The sequence below is a fragment of the Equus przewalskii genome, chromosome 14 (assembly GCF_037783145.1).
Source record: "Equus przewalskii isolate Varuska chromosome 14, EquPr2, whole genome shotgun sequence".
Taxonomy (NCBI): Eukaryota; Metazoa; Chordata; class Mammalia; order Perissodactyla; family Equidae; genus Equus; species Equus przewalskii.
The window spans coordinates 27,008,250-27,029,936 of record NC_091844.1 but is presented as its reverse complement, the minus strand read 5'-3'; the positions used below and the strand labels follow the sequence as shown (position 1 = coordinate 27,029,936).

Here is a 21,687-nt window from a genome sequence, read left to right as displayed (position 1 = left end):
ATAAGTAACATTTGGGGGGTCATCAATAATGAATTATAAAAAGTAGTACTTATATATAAGCATAGGTATATGCTCAATTCTCATATAAAGAAACATTTTCAACCCTATCACATCTCAATTAAAAAAACATTGTGAGAAACAGACCTAGCTGCCAATACTTTTAATGTTAATAAAACCAGAAAATCAATTTACTGTACCAGAACAGCTACAAATATCATAAACAATGAAACCAAATGGGCTGGAGTCAGGAACATCGATAAGAATGAATAGAGAGGAAGAAAGATTCTTTTTTGAGATAGAAGAGCAGGAGGAAATGACGGGTGCAGCTATTTTTCACAGGCTGAGGGGGCAGACTGTAGGAGGGCACTTGAGGAAACCGGTAAAATTTGAAAAAGTGGAGAATGGAAGAGCCCTAACCAGACACGAAGAAAGTTACGAAGCAGGAATGAGTGAGGAGTTGAAATTGGCATTCTCACATTTCCTGGGCAACAATCTCCCCCCAACTCCAATGATGTTTCATAGCTATTGCTGTGGATACATCCATGTGTAGGCTGACAAGACTTAATTCTTCGAGGATAATGAAGAAAGAAAATTACACTGTAATAAATACTTTAGAAAGTAACTATTAAGTTACAAGTGATATTAAAAGGCAGTCTAAACAATACGGGAGAAAGCATTCAATTGTTTGGTAACATTTCAATGTAAATGAAAAGTAAGTGGAAAGTAGAGTATATTTTTAAAATAGTTTACTTTAAAATATCAAGACCCTAATGTAAAGACTTACTCTGTGTAAAATAAAAACACACTATAAAGGGAAAGAATGATTCATAAATCTGATTAACACGAAAACTTCAAAACATCTGGATGTCAAAAAAGCATTATAAACAAAATCAAAAGAGAAAACAAACTGGAAAATTTATCTACATCAAGTAGAATAAAGCATTAAAAATTTTCAGCAGTAAAGAACTGTTCAATACATAATAAAAAAAAAAAAGAAAAAAATCTCCACTATGAACCAAAAAGATAACAAGGAAAAGGAGACAAATAATTCACAAGAAAAACTATGTATGGTTAATAAAACAAAGAGACTGACATCAAAATAAACATATAAAAACAAAAACCATTTTCTTAATGTAGTAAACTAAAAATAAAATGGATACAATCTTTCCGGAGGATAATTTAGCAATGTTTCATAAGCCTTAAAAATAGTTAACCCTTTGACTTAATAATTCACTTTCTAGGAATTTTTCCTAAACAGATGGAATTTTAACACAAAAATTTATAAACAAAATTTTATAATGTTATTTATAATGGCAAAATAATTGCAAAAAAACCTAACTGTCCAACATTAAGAGAATGCTTAATATCACAGTATGTAAAAAATGTGTAGGAAAAACACTACAGTATTTAGTTGTGAGACTTATTTTTTTAACTGCACAAGAGGATTTCTCTATAAAAAGGAAATGATATAAATATTTACAGCCATGTACCTTTTCATTAAGACAGTCAATTAGATTTTCCACATAAGTTTTCATACTTTTATAGAATTTAAAATTTAGAGCCTGATTTGATGAATTCTCTAGGTTCTGGATGGCACTCTTTGAGCTCTTGACATCTTGTATATATTTTTCATATTCCCTCAGGTGTGAGCGGTGAGTATCCTGGAGTAATGTTAATCTAAATAAATAAAATAAAAGTTAAAAAAAAACTGCTTTATTTTTCAAACTTTCATTTCTACTATAGTAAGTAGCCGTCTAATGACAAATTTTCAAAGCTACCTTACAGAGACCACCAAGGAAACTGACAATCATATGAACCCGGGTTTATGAGACTCGCTGAGCAGAGGAGAGCACCACAGTGGAAGAGGTCTCAAACGGAAAGGTAGGAAGGGACACTCGGAGAGTTTCAGGTGCTTGAGCTAATCACAGTGTAGGTTTAGAGGCAGTTAGTAGGTGTGCATTGAGCACAATTTGTAAACTAAACAACCAAGGGTCTTATATTTGAAACACAGGAGTCCATGTGGAGTTTACTGTTAGAGCAGTTTGTGGTCTTGGAATACAGGGATCTGAAGGAGCTGGTATTAAAACCATTTGAGCATGCTATGATTTGGTGTAATTGATCTGTTTTGTGACTCACAATGGTTTGTTTTATTTGTCATTAGAATCTGATAGTCCTTGAGGCACATTTCCTCTGTTGCTGCTGTAGCCCCTATATCCAGCTCCACTGATGTTGAGACAGCCCACTTTCTTTCAGCTCTTGTGAGTATCATATGTATCAACTGATGTAACATGAAAAAAACTGTCAAATATAATTCAATGTCTGCTTATCTTTTAAAATTCAGTTATCCCTCATATACACATAGCCAACAGAAGAGTAACAAACATTTTCTATAAAAATATCTGAAATGTGTTTTCCAATAGTATTTGACACTGTGAGCACACCAGAATTAGAGAATTAGCTACAAATGCAATAATAAGTTCGGATGGACTTGAATCAAACATTTATTTTTATTCAACTCCTCCTGCTAATTTGCTCCATAATGGAAGCTCTTTAGCAAGCCCGGGCTTAGGCCAAATGACCAATGGCCAAGTTTCCCTGGAACATTTGTCTTCCAAATTCTTTCCTTGCTTTATGTAAAGAACAGAGACAGTTAAGAAATAAACCAAGATACTACTGTACAGCAAACAATATTAATAAAATGCTTTAAGTAGAATATAATCAGTTATAGCAGTAAACTCCTAAGTACAGATTATGAGAAAAAAGCAAGGTACAGAACAGGGTACACAGTGTGCTTCATTTTTGTATAAAAAATGGAGCAATACATAAGATGTGTGTGCTTGTATAGAGATATATATAGATTACTTCTGGGAAGAAACATAGGAAACTGTAGCAATGGTATCCTCTGGGGAAAGTGACTTCCCTTTGTCTCTTTATATCCCTTTGTACTTTTTGTTTTTCACATCATGAGAATATAGTTTCTTTTTAAAATAAAGAGAACCCAGTTAATAAAAATAAAATACACTAAAGTTAAAAATAACATCTATCTAGATAAAGCAAAACGCTAATTTTTTTTTAAACATTGGCACATGAGCTAACATCTGTTGCCAATCTTTTTATTTATTTATTTCTTCTTCTTCTCCCCAGAGCCCCCCAGTACGTAGTTGCATATTCTAGTTGCAGGTCCTGGTTGTGCTATGTGGGACGCCGTCTCAGCATGGCCTGATTAGTGGTGCCTGCGGCAAGGATATGAACTGTGAAACCCTGGGACGCCAAAGCGGAGCTGTGAACTTAACCACTTGGCCAGGAGGGCAGCCCATAAAATGCTAATTTTTATCAGTGGTTTGCCACCTTTTTTCTACTCTATTACCCATGTAAGACAACTCTCTCAAACACAATGTCCAAAAACAAAGTTCTGAGTTATATGCAATAGCTACAATTCTAGCTCTTTTCTTCCAACTAACGAAGGAATTTCAGAAGGATCGTAAATGATAGCGAAGGTTTTACAAAAATAATCTTGAATCGAGACAGTCTTATTTAACATCACTCCTGAAAACAACGATATAGTACAGAGATTGACAAACTTTTTCTGTAAAGATAGTGAATAAGGCTTTGCAGGCTAGATAGTTCCTGTTGCAACTGCTCAACTCTGTGTTGTAGCATGAAAGCAGCCTTAGACAACACACAAGCATGGCTGTGTTCCAATAAAACCTTATTTATAAAACAGGCAGTGGGCTGGTAATCTGTCAACCCACCAGGAGACAGAAATAACCTAACATCTAAAAACTGATACATCTAAAGATTTTCATATATCTATTTCACTATAAAATACTACACAATGTCTTTTCTGTGTTAAACCATTTAAATTTAACAACTATGACCAACATATTTTAGCTGCAGTGTGATTAAGGAACGAAGCTACTTTAAAGCTGATTGATACAAAAGATCCAAAGGAAGAAAATTTTGAACCTATTCTCAGGTATTAGAAAAAAATTCTCAGGTATTTAAAAAAAAAAAAGCAACGAAAGCGTTCTTTAAAAATACTTGCTTTAGCAGGAGGAGCAAGCTCTCTCCTTTTCTCAAATGTTGTAAGAACTAATTAGACTTTTACTGTCACACTTCTTCTTTCATACATCTAAAGATGCACACCAGATCCTGAGTAGTAAAACAGGAAATATAAATACTTAAAGCAAAAGAATGTGTCATGGGGTTTGCCTTATTTGTAGCAAAAAATACCACTTATATGGAGATTAACACTATCTATTTAAGAGATGAGTATTAATAGCAATGGAATAGCAGTAGAATAAAGGTCATCTGTGCTTCAGAAAGACAATCTGTATTAAGAGTCATAAAAATATGCGTAACTTTTGCCAAAGTCAACTTTCCCTGGAAATTTATTTTAAGAAATAATCTAATAGATTAAATGACCCACAGGAACAAAATGTTCATTATCTGTAAGAGAGAAAATTTAGGAATCAAAATGTCCAACAAAAAAATACTTGAGTAAATTATGATACATCAACTATATGGATCACCTACTGGGTGCTGCATGACTTCTCAAACTTTGGAATCAGATTGGATGCTGCCATTCTCATCTCCTGTTCCACAGTGCTTTTCAATTATCACTTGCTTTTTATCATATCATCTACCAAAAACCCAGCTTCACTAATAAGACTTCATCAAAAGGAATGTAGCACAATCTGACATTGCAACTGTGAATTAATTAGAACTAGTAGTCCAACAAATGTAGAGTACTGCTGTTTCTCCCTAAAAAAGTAAAAATATCTCAAAGCACCCCTCTGAGTTCAGTTCCTCAGTTTGGGAACCACGAGGTGTATATAATTTTGAATTCTGATTTCTTTGCTTGACATGTTATATATGCGGTTTTTTTTTTTATCCATTCAGCCACTGTATGTCTTTTTTTAAAATTATTTTTTATTTTTTTTTTAAAGATTGAGCTAACAACTGTTGCCAAACTTCTTTTTTTTTCTGCTTTTTCTCCCCAAACCCCCCGGGTATGCAGTTGTATATATTTTTTTTAGGTGTGGGTCCTTCTAGTTGTGGCATGTGGGATGCCGCCTCAACGTGGCCAGATTAGTGGTGCCATGTCTGCGCCCACGATCTGAACCGGTGAAACCCTGGGCCGCTGAAGCGGAGCGCACAAACATAACCACTCGGCCACGGGGCCAGCCCCCACTGTATGTCTTTTGATTGTAGAGTTTCATAAATATAAAATGCTTTTATATTTAAAGTAATTACTGATATGGAAGGACTTACTATTGCCATTTTGTAAATTGTTTTCTGTCTTATAGCTATTTTGTCCCTCTTTTCCTTTCTTGCCTTAGTGTTTCATTGATTTTTTGTAGTGGCATGCTCTGAGTGTCTTCCCGTTTTCTTTTGGGCATCTTCTATAGGCATTTTCTTTGTGTTTACCATGGAGTAAACTTCAATCATATATAAAAACTCTATTCCTTTACCCCCCCCACTTCTTGCAACTCATGTCCCAAGTCAAATTTTTAAAATTTTGTATCTATTAACATAGTTTTATAGTTATTTTTTGTGCTTTTATCTTTTAGATTCTATACCTGAATTAAAAGTGACTTTCACACTTAGAGTATTACAGGATTCTGTATTTGTCTATGTATTTACCTTTATCAGAGAGCTTTATATTTTCATATGCTTTGTGCTACTGTCTACTGTCCTTTCATTTCAACTTGAAAGACATCTTTCAGCAAATTTTGTAAAGCAGGTCTAACAGTGAACTCCCTGAGCTTATGCTCATCTGCGGTCTTTATCTACTTCCCATTTGAAGGACAGTTTCACTGGATACAGTATTCTTGGTTGGCAGTTTCTTTCTTTCAGCACTTTGAACAAATCATCCTGCTCCTTTCTGGCCTGTAATGTCCCTGTTGAGAAATTTGCTGATGATCTTATGGGGCTCCCTTGTACGAGATGAAGTGCTTTTGTCTTGCTGCTTTCACACCTCTCTTTGCCCTTTGAAAGTCTGATTATAATATGCCCTATTGTCAGCCTCTTTGGGTTCATCCCTGTTGGAGTCTTTTGAGCTTCTTGAATTTGGATGTCCATTTCTTCCTCAGCTTGGTGAGTTTTTGGCCACTACATTTTCAAATAAGTTCTCTGTCCCATTCTGTCTCTCTTTTTCTTGGACTCCCATTGTGTATATGTTGTTGTTCTTGACAGTGTCCCATAAATCTCATAGGCTTTCCTCACTTCATACTTTTTTCTTTTTGTTCCTCTGACTTGATTTCAAATGACCAGTCTTTGAGGTCACTGCTTCTTTCTTCTGCTTGATCAAGTATGCTGTTGATCTCCTCTAGTGAATTTTTCAGTGCAGTTATTGTATTCTTCAGCTCTAGAATCTCTGGTTCTTTTTCATAGTTTCTATCTCTTCATTGATCTTCTTCCTTTATGTATTATTTCCCTGATTTCATCATCTGTGTTCTTCTGTAGCACACTGAGCTTCTTTAAGAGAATTATTCTAAATTCTTTGATAGGTAATGCATAGGTCTCTATTTCTTTAGGGTTGGTTCTGGAGATTTACTTTGTTTCTTTGACTGACCATGTTTCCTGTTTCTTCATGTGTCTTGTTATTTTTTTTGTTGTGTTTTGTGCACCTGAAAATGCACTTAAGGTAAATAGCTTCATACAGGGGAAGAACTTCACCAATCAGCCCAGCTAGAAATTCTCCGGGGTGGGGAACAGAGAGAAGGGTGTCTTCTCAAATTTTTTTACAGAGATGTATCTTCTCTGGGCTTCTCCATGAAATTTCCCAATTTCCTTCCCAAGAAAGGTTTGTGGGTTTCTTTCTCAGGAGTTTGTAGTCTCTTGCTCCCTCTGGTGTCTGTGTGCAGTACTGCAGGCTTTCCAGCTCTGCAACAAGCTGTTGACCTCTCTGCCACGCCCAGGCGTCCAAGATATGACAGTTCCCCATCAGTGCTGAGATAGACAAGACAGAAACCAGTCCCTCAGGCAGTTCCCGCAAAAGCCAGAATGTTAGATGTTCTTCTTTTTCCCTCCCAGTGGAGCAGCCATGAGTTGGGCTTTTTCTTTCCATCACAAGCACTGCTGGTTGTGGAAGGGGCTGATGGAGTTGAAATAAAATGGCTTTTCTTACCCATTACAGTGTGGCTATTTTTGGCTTTGAGCTTGTCTGGGACCGTGAATTCCCAACAGGTTTCTGGAGTTCTCACTAAGGCTTTTGAGACCATATTTTTTGTTACATTGGTATCTCTGGGGGAACCAGATCTGGGGCTTCCTATTCTGGCATCTAGCTGCCACTACTCCCAACATATTATTTTTAAAACTTAAAGGCTATTTAACAATGCAGATAAATGCTTACGAAAATATTAAGTCACAAAAGCAATTACTGATTTTAACCATGTAAAACATATCTATTATAAAGACTAAAAAGACATACAAAAATGGAAATCAGTTGTGTTAGTGTGGTAACAAAGATGAGGCTATTTTTCCCTTAAAAACTGCTTAATATTAATATTTATATTTAATAATTAAAAAGAATATAGTGCCAATTTTTTTCACTATTAAAAGTCTAGGACAAATGCAAATTTTAAAATATTACTTACCTAGTATTTAATTGCTTCTTTATAATTTCTAAATTCACTGGTGGAAATGAAATCGAAGTATCAAATTTCTTCACTGGTTTAGAGTCACTGCTGTGGGAAAGATCTAGGTCTCGTCCCTAAAAATAATATGAAAATCTGTGTTGTTTTAAGCATTCACTTATCTTACAAACATTAACAGCACGAAAGCAGACTGGATACTCTCAAGGTCTTACCAGCTGAAAATTCCATGCCTTTGACATTTTTCATAGTTACAATAAAATGTCTCTAAAATTTCCACAGTTTTAAAATTTACAACTTTAAATTCACAAGCAAGAGGCAAATTACAAAATCTTATTTTTCACAAAAGCTTGGTTTTCAGTGTTTTTCAAGCTAGTTTTATTTATAATCTAATGTACTCTCAGAAAACTAAATACCTGTTTTCCATGATAGAAGTACACACCTAACTCCAATCCAATCAAAGAAAAGTAAATGGAAGTCTGCTGGCAGGTTTCTAGGTAGAGCTCCTGGTTCTGTTTAAGCTACTGTTACCGGGGTTTTCTCCTACTTTCAGAGGAATGCATTCCTAACTAATACATCCTGTAACACAGTATAGTTCACATAACATCCTCTGGCTAATCGCAGCTCATCACACCACGCTTAGAATGTTGAAAAGGTTCTCAAGAACCTGTGTTAGACAAGGACATGTGGAGAAGTGGACCAGACAATTAGCCAACTCATCGGCTTAACCGTCATTTTTATATTTTCCAAGAGGCATCATATTTCTCCTATCAATTCTTACCAAGACTCCCATCCAGCTCCAATCATACCTGCAAATCTCCAAACTAAGAAAACTACTTCAGAGCTTAAGTCTTTACTCTTGATATCTTTTGTCTCAAATCCCTTACATCAAAAAACATCTACCAAAGGCCCACTCAAATATGACCATTTCTGCAGAGGCTTTCCCAAACCTCCCCATTTACTTCCCCTCCTATAAAACAGACCACTTACTTGCTGCTTTGTTCTACCTCAGGACCCTGTACAGAGTTTTGTCACAGAACTTGTAAGATTTCACTCCAATTTTGTGTAACCGTCTCTCCCCTGCAAAGATTATACATTCTAGTGCCTATCACTGTTAAATAGCTGTAGAGGCTGAACGGTGGACTCAAAGAGATACGTCCATGTCCTAATCTCTCAAACTTGTAAATGCAATTACACATCCTCATAAAAGACAGGGGGTTTGGGGATGCAGGAAAATGAGGTGATGTGAAGACGGGGCAGAGAGCAATGTAGCTCAAGCTGAGGAATGTCAACAGCCACCAGCAGCTGCAGTAGCCAAGGAATACATTATCCTCTAGAGCTGTTGGAAGAAGTATAGCCCCACCAACACCTTATTTTCACTTGTGGCCTCTAGAAGTGTGAGAAAATAAATTTCTGTTGTTTGAAGCCACCAAGTTAGTGGTAGTTTGTACAGCAGTCACAGAAAACTAATACAGTAGCATGTGGTACATCTTCAGTAAAGGAATCAGTAAATGCACCCACGTTAGTAATAAAAAATGCAAATCACAAAGGACTGAGATTCCATTTTCGCCAACTAAACTTGCACCTAAAGCTGGCAAGACTGTGGTGAAACATTACCATAATTTTGGTGGAAATACAGATTGATCTAAATTTTCTTTAGAAAGCAACAGAGAAAAATGTAGTAACTGCCGTAAAACGTTTATCTCCTTTATTAGTAATACCACTCTTGGCCATTATTCTAAGAGAATAGTTAAAAAACACACATCTGAACTAAAGAAAGCAAAGGAGGGAAGGAAAAAAAAAGATATGCAAATATTTACCAATTCTTACTAGTAGAAAAAATTCAGATTGCAAATAACCTCAATGTCACCAAAAGGAAGAACGGCTAAGAGAATTATGATTCATTGACTCCAATAAATATTACAGTCTTTAAAATTAGTTACCATTATAACTATGTAGAAATGGGAAAATATCTACAACATGCCAAGCAAAGAAATCAGAACTCAAAATTATATGGATATTGTGGTTCCCAAACTGTGTGCCAAGGCATCCCAATGAACTCAGAGGGGTGCTGTGAGATATTTTTAATTTTTTAGGGAAACACAGTAATACTCTACACATTTGTTGGCCTACTAGTTCTAATTAGTTCATAGTTGCAACGTTAGATTATGCTACATTCCTTTTGATGAAGTCTTATTAGTGAAGCCGGGTTTTTGCAGATGATATGATAAAAAGCAAGTAATGACTGAAAAGCACTGTGGAACAGGAGATGAGGATGGCAGCATCCAATCTGATTCCCAAGTCATCCAGCACCCAAGAGGTGCACATCACATTAGCAGATAACTGTGGTTATTTAAAAATGAAATGAAAAGATTTTTTTCTTCAATTTATTGTTTTTTTTTCCATAAATGGCTACCAAATTATTAGGACATAAATCTTACTAAATTCTTTGGACCTAACTACTTAACAAATGGAATTGTTTGGTACTTCCTTTGGCCAAGGGGCACCATGATAAAATTACTGAGATGCTAAAGACTCCATGAAGAAGAAAGTTTGGGAAGTTCTGATGTACACTATGACTGCAATTACACAAAGACTTCAAATAAAAAGGAATTATGCAAACTTGAGCAATTAGACTAAGGACTGTGGCATGGTTTTTTCTCGAAGTATCTTTTTTTTTAATGCTATTGCTACAGTGATTTTACTAAAAAAGGAGGAAAAAAAATCTAAGCCTGTTACAGTCAAAAATAGTCCCCCAAATCATTTCTCTGGTCAGAAATTTCTAAATTACAAACCCTTACTTCTACTTAGCTTTTTAGTTTTAAAACATGAAGATCTTACAATATTTTCTTACTTAAAAGTGTAAATAATCTTTCAGAACATTCTTATTATAAAGATTAAAAAAGAATGCCTTATATTTGTATACTATAATTTACAAGCACTTTGATTTAGATCATTACAATCTTTTTTTCTGGTGAGGAAGACTGTTCCTGAGCTAACATCTGTGCCAATCTTCCTCTTTTTTCTATGTGGGACACCACCACAGCCTGGCTTGATGAGTGGTGTGTAGGTCTGTGCCTGGGATCTGAACCCATAAACTGAGCTGCCAAACTGGAGCGCACAAACTTAACCACTATGCCACCAGGCCGGCCCCAGATTATTACAATTTTGAGCCTTACAGCCACCTACTCAGCTAGGTAACATTATCATTCTCATTTTATTGATGAGAAAACTGAGATTTAGAGCAACTAAATGGTTTTCTCGAAGCTGTGCAAATATTTATGGAACACTCATGACATTAGGCACTGTGGGATACAACACTGAACAAAATAGTTAATAATTCTTAACCTCACTGAGCATATATTTTCACGGTGAAGCCAGAACCCAAATCTAGGACTCTGACCCCAAGTACAATATTTTTTTTTGTTTTTTAGTTTTTTTTAAAACCTATTTATTTGTTTAAACTTCACATTTAGGCACCTACCATATAATATATACTGTTACTGTAGTATTAAAGATTTAAAAAGATAATGGTCTCCTCAAGTGGCTTATAATATGTAGAAGGTGTTTATAATCTAATGGGAAAAGAATATAATATACATGGCATAGTGAGTTGAATGGTGGTCTCCCAAAAGATGTCTCTATGTCCTAACCCATGGAACCTGTGAATATGACCTTACTTGGTAAGAGGGTCTTTGTAGTTGTAATTAAGCAAAGTGTCTCAAGATGAGATCATCCTGGATTACCCAAGTGGGCTCTACATCCAGTGACAAATGTCCTTATGAGAGACACATAGAGGAGAGGCAAGGAGAACAAGGCCGTGTGAAGGAGGGAGACAGGAGTTCTGCAGTCACAAAGCAAGGAACACCTGGAGTGACCAGAACTTGGAAAAGGCAGGAAAGGATCTAGGGACTTCAAAGGGAGCACAGCCCTGCCAACACCTTGATTTCAGACTTCTAGCCTCCAAAACTGTTGGAGAAAAAATGTCTGTTGTTTTAAGGCATCAAGTTTCTGGCAATTTGTTATAGCAGCCACAGGAAACTAATATACATGGTATAAAGAATGATTACCTCTGTGATTTTAACTGCTTTCCTCATTTGCTGCTGTTCCCAAATATCTTGACTTTCATCTTCCTGACCTTCTTCACTTGTTTCTTCATCTCTGGTTGCTAATAAAAAAAGTCCATGTATAAATATTCAGTATTTTTTCATTCTAATAGCAGGAACTAACATTTTTAGGGGGTTTATAATGTGCTGGCTTGGCAGCCCTTTACATGTGTCAACTTATTCTTCACAATAATTCTGGGAAGCAGGTACTATTATCACTCTCACCCTATAAACAAGGAAACTCAGCTATGAGGAGGGTAAAGAACTGGTCTGAGGAATGTGTTGAAGCTGGGCCTTGAATCTAGCAATCTGACTCCAGAACCTGCACTCATCACCAAGCTGTCACATTCAAAGCAGCACAGCCTCACACAGGGAAAAAACTTGGAAAACATGAACCACGTGGTTTTCCTTATCAGAGATTCTCAATTCTACCCGAAATCTAAATATTTAAAAATAATTTCTGGGTTATAAGGAACCAAGGTCTCATTCTGCGAAAACAATAGTTGAAGTGAGAAAAACTTTGGTAAAACATATTTTTGTTTATAAACCAGAAATGTGAAAACAGTCCTTTGAGATTTAAGGATTATTGGTGGAGGAAATTTTTTTATTAGAGCAGGTAAGGTTTTAATACGTGACATGTACAAGTCCTATAGATTCTTCCACGTTAAAAAACAAAAACTTTATAAAGGTGACAACGAAAGCTTTCACTATCAAAAACAAGACGCTGTACCACTTTTTTTTAACCTGTCAAAAAAGATGAAGTGGTGGCCCAGTAACAGTAAACACTACACATACCCTTCGATAACATTTTGATACAGATATGTCTTTTAGAGGCCATATCATTGACCAAATTGGTATTAAATAAAAACCAACTTCAACATGCTTTAGAATATGAGACACTATAATATGTTTTTATGGAGATTTTAACATAGTATCACATTCTAACGAAAAATGCCTTAATACATTGTAAATGAATGAGATACGTACTTGTTTCTTCAGCCATTCTTTGTCTAAGCGTTTGAGGCTTTGGGGTAAAGGGTATTCTGTTTTCACAGTCATCAGGCTCACTCTCGGGATCTTCGTCACTGTTCTTCTTCACACGAGAGGTGGTTGAGGTATGTTTTACATCCAAAGAAATATAGTCATCTTGGGCCCTGGCCAATTCACGCTTCCTTCGGGCTGCCTGAATAAAAGCTGCATCAGGGATATCTACTGAAAGAAACAAAGAGGAGGACACTGAAGACCAAACATGCAGAGAAAGAAATACTCCATTTGAATAAAGGAAAAAGGCAATGTTTTTCTAATTTTTTCACTATTTTGATATGAATGTAACTAAATGGCTGAAAATCTATATCAATAATGGAAGAAAATTCTTTTGATATTAAATACAAACTAGAAAAATGAACCAAATCTAGGAGTATTAGAAAATACACGGAAACCACTCCAATTTATCCTTTAATTCTCTTATCAGGTGTTGTGGCTGACTTTTTGCTCAGGGCTAGCTAATCCTCATTTCCAGAAGCTCTGAGACTGTCAGGGGAGGGATGTGGAGAGGGCTGAGCATGGAGTCGCTCAGTCAGTGAGAACCATACAGGTTAGAAGGATGGGTGATAGACCAGTCTAACTGACAAAGTAAGAGGGACATTACACCGTGACCCGCCCCTCCCCTTTGGGCATCCAGGAATATAGGAGGTAAGACACAGACTAACACCACCAGCACACAGCGAAGCCAGCCTCCAGGGTCCTGTGGTGATTTCCATGTGAATAAATATGAGAAGTTAAAAAGTGCAAAGGAAATAATCAGGTTCATTTACCAGGTGAAAAACACTTAAATGACATCTTTTCATAGAACCTTGTTTTACTTTTTATTTTACACAGTACAAACCTCATTAATATGGACTCTTTCAATTCAAAAACAAGTTATTCATGCATGATCTAAGCTGAAATTTATCTTTACACTCTGGAAACAAATGATTTCTTACGCAAAATACAAAGGTAAACAAAACGGCAAGGGAAATTCTCACCATTTTCAAGCACTTCGAAATATCAATTGGCCACTGAGACTCAAGTAAAATTTTCTAAACTCTCCCACAAACTGATCCAAATTCTTTGAGAAATGAATAGAAAAGATATCATATGCCTGGACATGAGGAAATGTTCCAACTTTTGAAACAGAAAAAAAGGTTTCAGAAAGTACAGACCAATATTCTTGACACCAGTCCTAAGGAAAACCGGAAGTGCTTGAATTCATTATGAAGCAGTAAATGGTGATTACCAGAAACCAAGATATACTCATTAAGAGTAAGGAACATCAAAGCAAGTGATTTGCTTTTTACAGACTAGTATTTATTTATAGATCAGTATCAGGAAAATGATGCAATCAAGTGTCTCTTCACTCTCCCAAAGCATTTAACAGTTGCACGTTTTGGTTGTGGACAATGTTAAAATATGTGGGGAAAATCACATAGTGCACTGGATTCTTAACTGGTTGAGTAACTACTCCAAAAAAAAATGTCGATTATGCAGCAACGCAGGGATCTGCCAGAGGGCTCTGTGTTTTGTCTTGTCTGGTTTAATGCTTTCACTGTGATGTGAACAAGGACAAGAAGACGGGTCCTTAAAGCTAGGAGGTATAGCTAAAATAACCTAAGCAGAATTCAGATTCGAAACCATCACAACAGGTTTACATTAGCATTTCTCGACCCTGGATACACATTAGCATCACCTGGGAAGCTTGATCATGCACTGGTACTCAGGCTCCCATCTCAGAGATTCAGATACAGTTGACATGAGGTGGAGCTGAGCAACAGTATGTTTTTATAGCTCTCCAGGGGATTTTAATGTACAACTAGGGATAAGATGATACACTGGGGTTCAAATACTTAGGCGTATGAATACAGAAACAAAAATACTTGAATTGGAAGTGATTCACCTGCAAATGACTTTTTTTGTTAATGCCATCGAGCCGAGTCGATTCCAACTCCTAGCGAACCTGGGTACAGCAGAGCAGAACCCTGCCTGGTCTTTGCACCACCCTCTCACCTTCTGGTGCTGTATCAGACAATGCTATTCATAGGGTTTTCAGGCCAATTTTTTCAGAAGTGGGTGGTCAGGTACTTCTTCCTAGTCTGTCTTAGTCTGGAAGCTCCAGTGAAATCTGTCCATGGGTGACCCTGCTGGTATTAAATACTGTTGGCATAGCTTTCAGCATCACAGCAACACACAGCTGCCACAGTAAGACAACCCGCAGAACGAGAGGTGTGGTTCCCTGACTGGGGAACGAACCCAGGCCGTGGAAGTGAGAGCACTGAATCTTAACCACTAGACCACCAGGGCTGGCATGCAAATGTCTTGGGGATGTTACAGTCAATGGACTCACTAGTGAGATACCAGTGTTATATAAAACTAATCCTCTCTCAAGTTACAATGAAGAAGTAAAGGTTCAAGGAAGAGAAGAGTACCCTATCCTGTCTGTCTATATCTAACATCTAGCTCAAGGGTTCCCAGATAACAGATGCTGGGCTGACATGGGATTAATTAACAAAGTTAGCATACTGCTCTATAATAATAAAAACATCATGTCTTTACAGATTTATAGCTCATAAATAATTTTCACATACATCACGCTATCTAAGGAGTAGAGAGGTAAATGGTAACATGCTGTACCTGCAACAGTGAACATCTCAAGGAAGCTATTACTTTACTGGATCATTCTAATAGTTCTACCATCTGAACAAAAAATAAATGCACTCCTTCCTCCACATACCAGTCCTTAAACTTAGCACATTCCTTCTTCATCTCTTCTGCTCCAGAAAAAAGAAAAAAAAAAAAAAAAAGGATTCCTCACAGGACAAGTTTTCAACTTTCAATCAGTGTTTCTCAAAGGAGCTCTGAGGAGGGGGACTCCTTCATGTGCTGAGCTGTCCTGCACTCTGCGAGACATTTATCATCTCTTGCCTCCGAGGCACTACATGCCAGCAACACCTCAGGCACTATGGTAAAAACTATCCCACACATTTCCAAAAACTGCCTTCTTTCCTTAGGTCTGTGGAGCTGCCAACTCTCTACAGCTACCGCCTTCTACCATCTAATCCACCATCTCCTATAGCAGCACTGTTCAACACAGTAACCACCAGCCACATGTGACCATGTCAACTTAACCAAACTAAAAATCCAGTTCCTTAGCTGCACCAGCCACATTTCAAGAGCTGTACAGCTACATGTGGCTACTGGTTAGAGTACTGGACAGTGAAGATATAAAACTTTTACATCCTTACAGAAAGATCTATTGGATAGTGCTGCATCCAGAGTCTAGACGAGGCTTCACTTGTCTACTAGGCTTCAATTCCTTTTTTTTTTCTTTCTGTTTTTTCTTCCCAAATCCTCCCAGTACATAGTTGTATATTTTAGCTGTGGGTCCTTCTAGCTGTGACACGTGGGATGCCGCCTTAGCTCGGCCTGATGAGCGGTGTCACATCTGTGCTCAGGATCTGAACCAGCAAAACCCTGGGCCGCCGCAGCGGAGCACATGGCGCATGAACTTAGCCACTTGGCCATGGGGCCAGCCCCTACTAGGCTCCAATTCTTAATATTGGCTCTATCACCAAGTACTTCTGTACCTGTAAACTTACTGTATAAGAAAAAATTATAAGAGCTACTGGTTCTTGTTATTTAATAAGTTAATAGGGATGGCCCCGTGGCCGAGTGGTTAAGTTCGCACGCTCCGCTGCAGGCGGCCCAGTGTTTCGTTGGTTCGAATCCTGGGCATGGACATGGCACTGCTCATCAAACCACGCTGAGGCAGCATCCCACATGCCACAACTAGAAGGACCCACAACGAAGAACAGACAACTATACCGGGGGACTTTGGGGAGAAAAAGGAAAAAATAAAATCTTTAAAAAAAAAAAAGTTAATAAAGCACTTATTACTATATTACAGGTATTTTAAAATATATTTTAACAATTATATTTCAAGTTAAATTGTTTCCTTTATGAAGCTATGTATTTTACTTTATTTTCTCAGGAGTCTGAGGCTTCACAAGACTGAAAAGAGTGCGCAGCACAGAACAAGTTACGAAGCTTGAGCTACTGTAAAAGGCCAGATAAATATTTTCAGCTTTGCAGGCCATAAAGCCTCTGTCACAACTTCTCAACTCTGCCACTGCAGTGCAAAAGCAGCCACAGACTATACATAATTGAATGAACGTGGCTCTGTTTTAATAAAACTTTATTTACAAAAGCAGGTGGTGAATCAGATTTGGCTCAGAGGTGGTAATTTGCCGACTTCTGAACTGGACTGATCTAAGACATAAAGATAGTCATGTCATCTATTTGCGTAAAATTTTCAGTAGTTCCCTCAAGCCCTGAATTATCTGACTTGGTCTCCTTTTCTTTCTTTTTGTTCCTCTTTCTTAAACTCCAACCAAATGTTTCAGTCCAACAACTATTTTGAGTTCTGTGCACATGCCAGTTATCTTCCCTAGAGTTTTATATATGCTGCATCCTGTACCTGAAACATACTGACAAATTCTTACCATCCTTCAGATTGGCATGAATCATCCCGTATAGCACAGTGGTAAAGAACACAGGCTCTGAAGCAGACTGCTTGGGTCTGAATCCTAGCTCTGCCTCTCACATGCTGTCTGACCTTGGGCATGTTATGTAATGGAAATGAGCATTCAATTTTGGTACTTTAACAATCATTAGTAATGACTTACTGGCCCTGTACTTCACTAGAGTTTGTTATCAATAATAAAAATCATTGGCATAGAAAATATTGATTTCAGAAATAAAGTTCTAAACCAAAATTACAGAATTTACCAACCTACTGACGAAAATTCTTCTTCCACAGAGCTAGAGCTGTCAGAAGAGGAACTCGCATCATCCTTACTTTCTGAGGAATGATGAGCTCCATCTTCTTCATCTGTTGAAAGATCAACCCTTCTGGATTCTAGGAAAACATTTTTTAAATATAAGAAGAGAGAGTCAAGATATTGGAATCAATAATAGAAATTCTGAACAACACATGGTATATGCATAATATGGTGTCTTAATTGTGCTCCACGGCTTAAAGTAGATATACAGCTCTTTCTGCAACTTCCATTCTTTCTGAAACCAGTGGATGGTCTAATAAATGTATTTACCCTATTTGTACTATCTACTAAAATATTCTCTTAAAGGATGCAATGAGAAGAGGGAGGGGAACAGCAGAGGAAAAAATGACATAAAGTTATGGCATATTTAAAACAAAAAATAGTAGTAGTGAATAAGTAGAAAAAATATTTAATATATACTCAACTATGTGCTGGGTACACTGAAATCTGTTTTACAAGGTTTATTTCACCTAATATTCACAATTCTACAAGGTAAATGCTATTATTGACAAGGACACTTATGATCGGAGAGGCTAAATAACATGACCAGCACCACAAAGTCAGTCAGTGGAGAAGCAGGGCTTTCAACCTAATTTCATCCAACTCTGGAGTTTAGACTCTCTATAGTATGTCACATTTCAATGGCTGGTGGCAAGAAGTACTATAATGAGCACTGTGGTCTCAGATAAAATCATGGATCTATTTCCACTGAGTGATTTGGGCAAGGACACTTAGTCTGTCAATCAACCTATTAAACCAAGGTAACAATAACAGATAACACCAATAGGCGTGTTGTGAGAACTGACTGAGCCAAATGTAAAGGAACTCATGGTATTATTGACAAGAAAGGACTTCTTAGTTCACATTTTGTAATTTTTATGAATAACCTTAAAACTTAAGATAACATAAATAGTACTCTTTATCTTAAAAACTTCTCTTAATTAGAAGACCTACCTACAGTTTAAAAAAATCTGGAGTAAGATCAAAATGTAAGCTACAGCTTACATCTTTCTTAGCTTCTTCGATTTATGACAACTCCTCCCTCTTCCCACAGTGGATTAACACCAGAGCAGTGATTCTCAGAGCATGGGCCATCAACCTCTGGAGATCCCCGAGACCCTCTCACAGGGTCGGTGAAGTCAAAACTACTTTCATCACAATAGTAACATGTTACTTCCCTTTTCACTCTGTTGATATTTACACAATGAAGCAAAAGCAGTGGCAGGTAAAACTGCTGGCCTCTTAGGACGAATCAACAGAGACACTAACCTGTAGTAGGAGCTACTGTATTCTTTGCCATCATGCATTGACAGGGGAAAAAAGCCAGTTTCACTATGGTTCTCATTTAACGAAGCAGTAAAAAATTACTAATTTTATTAAGTCTTGACCCTTAAGTACACATCTTTTTAATATTCTGTGCAACAAAATGGAAGCATGCATAAAGAACTTCTGGGTCATACTGAGCTACAATGGTCGCAAGGAAGAGCACTTGTGTGCTGAGCTGGGAGTAGAATTAGCCACTGTCTTCAACAAGGAACACCATTTTACTTGAAAGAACGACTGACAAACTATAGTTATTCAGACAGGTATCTGACCAATATTTTCTGAAAAATGAGCAAAACTGTGGCTGTCACTTCAAGAATTAAAGATTTCAAGCGAAAACTGGAATTTTGGAAAACTTAAATCCTCCACTCTGAACTTGATAGCTTTCCAATACTTCAAGACTGATCGTATCAGTAGTAACACTAACAGATTGTTTTTTGATATTGCATAATAAAATGTACCAACATTTGCAAGATCTACAAACTCAGTGAACCAATACTTTCCAAATAGTCAATGCATGATGTTACCAACCATGCATGGGTAAAAGATCCACTCAAGTGCAAAACAGACCAAAGGATTTTAATGTAATGGAGTACAAAAAATTGAATGACATAGTTTCAGCTTCTGCTGCAAATTAACCTTTAAGAAACTATTACTTGTTGAGCTTTGTTTTAATATTAAATCAGAACATCCTCCATCTAAAAAGGCTATCAAGCACTCCTCTCTATCACATATCTGTGGTTTTCTTCACATACTTCAAACAAAACATATCACAACAGATTTAATGGAGAAGTAGCTTCAAGAATTCAGCTGTCTTCCATTAAGCCCGACATTAAAGAGATTTGCAAATTGAAAACAATGCCACTCAATATTTTTGGAAAAGAGTTATTTCTCACAAAAATGTTACTTATCCTTACAGGTAATGGGTTAATTAAAAAAAAAGAATAAAAATTTATCTAAATTTCTAATACGGTAAATACTAATAGACACAATCCACAGAAACTAATGCTCTTTGGGATCCTTAATTGTAAGAGTATAAAACAGGTTCCTAAGACCAAAGTTTGAGAACCACTCTTTTAAAAGGCAAAGAGAAAAGGCAACTCCTGGCCTCAATTCTCCCTGTTAAAATTTAACCAGATGACTTACACGGAGCAGACAAATATAAAAGTCATCAAAACGTTAGACAAATAGGTCATAACAACGACGAAGAAATCACCAAAATCACTTGCACTAAAAATAGTGGGGAGAAAATTTTTTACTTCAAGACCAACCAAAAACTGTATTCTTACTAAGCTCCAACTCAAACTAGAACACATTTTATGCAAACATCTTTATGCTGCTTGAACCTTCTATTTAGGAAATCTGCAAACGTACTTCAAAATTACTACATTGTATTTAACGCCACTATTGGTACAGTCTATAGAGTCATCCATTTATTATGTTACTTAGCGACAGTTATTTTTATTTCAATTTTTGCAAATAACTGATGAAAAAGAAAATGTCCCAAAGCCTGTCACCTAGGTTCTTCTAACGTACTATTCTGGTTAAGTGTTTTAAAGAAAAATAATTGGGGGCTTTAACAAAAGGTACATATAACTTTCGCCGACCTAAGCGTATTAGGCATTTTTTAATTTTTTTGTTACAATTTAGGTTCTCCATAAACATCAAGTACTCCGCTAAAGCTATAATTGGTGAGGGTTCATCTGATGGTGCAAACAGTCAACCATACAAGATTCTTTCTACTCCCCAAGGAGCCCAATATGGAGATGCGGGCAGCGGGCGAGTGCGGGCAGCAGGCGAGTGCTCGCAGGCAAGCGGGCAGGCGGGCTATCTTGCTATCTTTGCGATTCAGCATCGCTCCAGGTCAGCAGCAGGTTATCGAAGCCTCTGGAGAACCCTGCGCGCCTCCTCCTCCCGCCCCCCGTGTCACCTCTGGCACCCAGCCGGCTGCCCCGCGTCACCTGGGCCGCCCGAACCGCCGTCCGCGCGAGGAGCCGCTCCTGCTGGTCGCCGGGAACTCGCCCAGACCCGGCCCCGGCCCCGAGAGCTTCGGAGCCGAAGGGGCCGCTCCGCCACCTCCGCGCGGCCTCCTCCAGAGGGCGGCCCTTCCTCTGCAGGGCCCGGGACCGTCTGCTGCCCGGGCGCCTCGGCTTCAGCAGACGGCTCCTCGGCGCCGTCGCTGTCACTAGAGTCGGCTCGGCGCTGCCGGAAAGTCCTTTTCGGCCTGTGAGCCATGGCCGAGGCCAGAGCTCCACGGGCGCATTCGCTTCCTGCGCACGCCGAGCCGGGACCTCGGCGTCCACTCCAGCGCGCGCTCCCGCCTCTTGCCTTGCCGCCGCGTGCGCGCGCCCGTTCGCGCGCCGTCGACTCTTGCTTCCCTCTGCGCATGCGTGGTTTGTCTCCTTGGCTCCGGTTGGCCGAGTCCAGTTCCCAGGGATGTGGGTCTGTGGTTGGAAAGCGTTGGTTTTGGGAGACCAAGGTGTGCAGACAGTCGCCAGAGAGTCCCGGAGACTTCTGGAGCCGCGTGCCACGGAGAGCAGCACTCGTAGGCTCTCGTTGTGCAGACCTATCTAGGAATCAGGCGCTGTGCCCACGTCCTGGGCTGGAACTGGGTGCGTTGTCTTCGACTCTCTGGAGAGAGTAAAGTTCTATCTCCGACCAAGAATTAAACAAAACAAGGTGGGACGGGGCGTGGAGATTGCCTCTGAAAGCTAAACAGTAAAATCTACGCATAAATGATAGGCACACAAATAAGCAAAAGAAGAAAAAGAGATTGCTCCCAGGTGG

General features: G+C 38.1%; 1 protein-coding gene across 18 annotated transcripts in view; it reads right to left on the bottom strand.

Moving 5' to 3' along the window:
- The window catches only part of GCFC2 (GC-rich sequence DNA-binding factor 2), a 46,343-nt gene extending 25,098 nt beyond the window's left edge, over positions 1-21,245 (bottom strand). For 13 of the 18 annotated variants that reach the window (XR_011526433.1, XR_011526430.1, XR_011526432.1 and 10 more), the window contains exons 1-6: positions 20,862-21,239; positions 17,529-17,654; positions 12,692-12,916; positions 11,669-11,766; positions 7,602-7,717; positions 1,491-1,677 (exon numbers count right to left, since the gene is read on the bottom strand). Coding sequence is in view for 6 of the 18 variants with exons in the window: in XM_070573742.1 (XP_070429843.1) it covers positions 1,491-1,677; positions 7,602-7,717; positions 11,669-11,766; positions 12,692-12,916; positions 17,529-17,654; positions 20,862-21,135 (1,026 nt within the window). In the remaining 12 variants the exon portion in view is untranslated. Of the gene's footprint in view, positions 1-1,490; positions 1,678-7,601; positions 7,718-11,668; positions 11,767-12,691; positions 12,917-17,528; positions 17,655-20,861 lie in introns of all 18 variants that reach the window. The other 5 variants (XM_070573738.1, XM_070573737.1, XM_070573740.1 and 2 more) reach the window with 5 other exon arrangements.
- Between the last annotated feature and the right edge of the window lie 442 nt (positions 21,246-21,687).